This window comes from Lissotriton vulgaris, chromosome 8 (genome assembly GCF_964263255.1).
Source record: "Lissotriton vulgaris chromosome 8, aLisVul1.2, whole genome shotgun sequence".
Taxonomy (NCBI): domain Eukaryota; kingdom Metazoa; phylum Chordata; class Amphibia; order Caudata; family Salamandridae; genus Lissotriton; species Lissotriton vulgaris.
Window position 1 is genome coordinate 64,315,767 of NC_141696.1, and position 4,482 is coordinate 64,320,248.

The following is a 4,482-nucleotide window of genomic DNA, read 5'->3' on the forward strand; positions in this document are numbered from 1 at the left end:
GAAGTTGCTGAGATTCACAGGATACTGTGCAAAGGCTGGGACTTGAACCAGTTTCTCAATGCTACATGGTTGACAGCTCTAGCCATGATGCCATATCACCTCGTCATTTTTTGGTCTCAAGGTTCCAAGAGGACCTCGAGCTGAGCCAGAGCCAGGGACTTGACTCATGCCTAGCTCAAGCTTTCAGTGGCTCACCCAACTTTACAGCAATGTCATGACCTGCAACCACAAGGACAGCATGCCAAGACATGATTTTGTCTTAGAGAGTGAACTCATTGTGAAGGTGCTGCTTCAGTCACAAAGGTACAGCAAGCACCAACATGACTTAAGGCAGCTCACTTTAATCAAGGAGGGCAAAACATGTTGGATGGAAATGCTTCAATTAATTCAAACTCATTGGAGACATTCCATTCCATTTATTTGTAGCTCATCAGTGCCTTGAACTTGTAACGTTATCCTGGTCTAGAGCCACCAAATAGCCACAATTGACACTTTGTCATGTCTCTGGTTCTACTGATTGGCCTTTAGTTGTTTTGGTCTCAAATCATTTATTAAATTGGACTCTATTTTTTCTAAACATGTTTGTGTTGTGTTTTCACTTTATTGCTGTTTAAAGTGCTGCATACATACCTTACACATTGCTTCTAAGTTAAGCCTGCCTGCCTTGAGCCAAGCCATCAGAGGGTTGAACACAGGTTAATTTAGGGTTTGCTTGTGTCACACCCTGACTAGAATCGTGGTAGTTGCTTGCAAAGAGTTTAACCCCCTCAACCAGTCACCCTACATCCTGTAATATATGGACATTGTGAGAGTGTAAAGAATTAACCTCATAATCTCTCTTTCCTTTTTTACTCTTTTTGCAGATGTTGAAGTGATACAGTTATGGCTGCTGCCAACACTACCTCACCCTTTCAAGTTTCACACTTTGTGCTGATCTGCTTTACAGGCATACAGAGCTGGCAGCATTGGCTGTCCATCCCTCTGACCTTTCTTTTCTTAGTGGCCTTTGTCTCCAATATCACAATCCTGACAGTCATACAGAGAGAGCATACCCTCCATGAACCCATGTACTATTTTCTCAGCCTACTTGCAGTCTTTGATCTGGGACTGTGCATGGCCACCACACCCAAAATCTTGGGTATTCTGTGCCTTGATATGAAGGTCATCGACCCGCCTGCTTGCTTCCTTCAGATGTACCTGATGAACATTTTACTGGCAATGGAATCTGCTACATTTCTTTTCATGGCTTATGACCGCTACATTGCCATCTGTAAACCCCTGAGATACCCTTCTGTCATGACCGCCAGGTTTGTTGCAAAAGTTATTGTGTTCATAGTTCTGAGAAACGCCTTGTTGCTATTGCCTGTGCCGGTGTTTGCTGCCAGACTTCAGTACTGCTCCAGAAATGTTGTTGAACATTGCTTCTGCACCAGTGCTGCAGTGACATCACTTGCCTGTAATGATAGGACATTTAACACTCTCTACCAGCTGATTGTTGCTTTTGGCCTCTTAGGAAGTGACCTCATTTTCATAATCTTGTCCTATTGCTTGATCCTTCGTGTTGTAATGACGTTTCAGGGCAAAGGGGCTGCAGCGAAAGCCTTCAGCACGTGTAGTTCCCACTTTATTTTGATTTCATTTTTTTACACTGTGCTGCTAGTTTTAATATTCACTGCCAGATTTGAGAAAGTAATTCCACATGATGTCCCAATCTTATTGAATGTTCTTCACTTCCTGGTTCCACCAGTCCTCAATCCTATTGTTTATGGGGTGAGGACCACAGAGATCAAGCGCGGCATCATAAAAATGATAAGGAGCGGAATTGCAGCCCCCCACGTGCAATAAATCAACAGAAAGATGGACAATACCAACATCAATTGTTTGAAAGGCACATCTATAGGGCATCCTAAACCAAGGCATGCTGCCCATGAGGCAGAGAAAGCAGGCCTGAGGAGAACATCCATTTTTCTCAACTCCTATAGGCAATGTCTTCTACTTTATCAGCAAATAAGGATGAGATTTCTTTTCAACAGTAATAAAACCTATCAGCACAGGTTTATTAGTTTTGATGGGTATTTTTAAGATATTGTGGGTTGATTGACAAATTATAAATTTTGAATATGCGGTTGGGATAAACCTATTGTTCTGAAACAAATGCAATAAACTCGATGAACAAAAGGGGTTCATTATGAAATTAAGTAAGTATTTAACATCTAATTTTATTATTGTGAACACACACCTGCCTTCCATCCTAAACAATATAATCTTGGAATCTTCAGTAGCACAACCTAACAAACTCATCTGATTGTCAAAGTGCCATGTTCTCATTCCATCAATCTGACACATGACCCAAAATCAATTAAGCAATCAATCAAGCAGCTTTTGTAAAGCAAATCAATGTCACCCCTAGTTGTATCTAGGTGCTGTGTCTCAGTCAAAGAGCCATTTCTTGATACTCTTTCTGAAGTCTGCCTGCAAGGGTGTTGTGTGGAGCTGGAGGGCATGTTCATTCAAGGTCTTGGCAGTGATGTAGGAGAAGAAGCGGCACCGCTGTGGCTGTGCCAGATGCATGGGTGTGTGAGGGCGAGTGAAAAGGAGCACAGGTGTCTAGAGGTTTGGTGGAAGTTGAGTTGATGGTTGATATAGGCAGGTCCAAGGTAGTGGAGGGCTTTGTAGGCATGCATGAGGATCTTGAACTTCTGGATGGGAAGCCAGTGGAGGTCTTTCAGGTGACAATGCGTGTTTGTTTAGGGAGGTCCAGGATGAGTCTGGCTGCAGACTTGTGTATGGTCTGGAGTCTTTTGAGGAGCTGGGTGGAGATGCTGGTATAGAGGGTGTTACTGTATTCGAGGCAGCTGGTGACAAGGATCTGAGTGATGGACTTTCAGGTCTTGGATGGGATACGTCTAGAGATTCTGCGGAGCATGCAAAGTGGAACCTGGAGTAGGAGACTGAGTTGACTTCTTGTTTCATGGTCAGTTGGCTGTTGAGGATGATGCTGACATCGCATGCATAGTCGGGTGGTGTAGGTGTAGGTCTGAGTTCTACAGGCCACCAGCTGTGGTCCCATGCAGAAGTGTTTTTTCCAACGATCAGTGTTTCAGTTTTGTCAGAGCTGAGTTGGAGGCAGTTGTCTGTCATTCATTTGGCTACGTTGGTCATGGCATCACAGAAGTTGGTTTTGGTGTTGGAGGGATCGGTAGTGAGTGAGAGGATCAGTGGATTGTCACCTGCATAGGAGATTATGTTGAGTTACTGGGATCTGACGATGTCTGCAAGGGTGGTTCTGTAGCTGTTGAAAGGGGTGGACCTGAGGGATAATCGCTGTGTTACGCCGTATATGATGTTTTTGGTGTGGAGAAGAAGGGAGGCTATTAGATGGTCTGAGTGCATCATGTGAGGAAGAAGACAATCGATTTGAGGGCATCTTGCTGTATGCCTATGTTGTGGAGTCTGTTGATGAGGGTGTTGTGGGATATGGCATTGAAGGCCTCAGAGAGCCTGAGGAGGATCGGGCCACTGTTTCTCCATGGTCGAGGAGTGTTCGGATTTCATCTGCAGTGGTAATCAGCACATCCTTATTGCTGTGGTTGACATGGAATCCTAATAGTGAGATGTCCAGTAGGTGGCTTTGTTCCAGGAATTTGATGAGCTACTGGTTGATGACTTCCTAGGGTACTTTGGCTGGGCAAGGTCGATCAGCAATGCCCCTTGTTATTCTGTTCTGGTCAGTCCCTAGCACCTAGACATGCTACACACAGCTGCAGTACTGATGACTCGTGATTTGATATTACGTTGAGCATGTTGTTTGAACACACTTGGAGAAAGCTGTTCCATGGAGAAGAGCTCCACTGTTCCAATGATGTCAAACTTAGATCCAGGTTTTAAGGTATGGGGACTGCTGTCAAAGCCCAGAGATCTTTCTTTATATAAAATAAACGTGTCTTCTTACCAAGTAGTAGCACCTATACAGTATTGTAGAGCATGATAGATAAAATAAAAAATGTGATCTATTTCAGTGACTCTGCCTATTCTCATTGTGGACAAGTACAAGTGAGTGCGTGAAAGAGTATGTCTTTCTCCCGCGATTCCTTAGAGAGTCAGGAGTGTTGTGTTCTGCGTTATCTAATTATTTGTAGCTCCGTGATATTTGGAGGAGAACGAATGAGATGCTATAGCTAGTCGCTTTGGGATTTTGGGTACTACTGTGGTAGGTTGGTACACCCCAATTCACTGACCTGTTTTCCTGCGTATAGTTCTGGCTTCATATTGGTATACCAGTCCATTGATTTCAACAGCCCTATTTTTTGCAATTATGAGTCGTGATTGGTATTTACTAGTGCTTTGGATTCTGCATTTTGTTGATAATGCTTTGGCGTTGCCACAGGATCACCCTGACTGACCGTCTTGTTTCTTGATCAATTTGTATATCGATTTTCAGAGATCTATACTTCAGGGAAAGAAATAGCTATTGATGTGTAT

The 4,482-nt window shown here is 43.6% G+C and overlaps 1 protein-coding gene across 1 annotated transcript; it reads left to right on the top strand.

The window, feature by feature from the left end:
- The first annotated feature begins 882 nt into the window (after positions 1-882).
- On the top strand, positions 883-1,845 carry LOC147693399 (olfactory receptor 56A4-like). The gene has a single exon (XM_086933213.1). The coding sequence runs from the start codon at positions 883-885 to the stop codon at positions 1,843-1,845; it is 963 nt and encodes a 320-aa protein (XP_086789339.1).
- Positions 1,846-4,482: the final 2,637 nt, after the last annotated feature.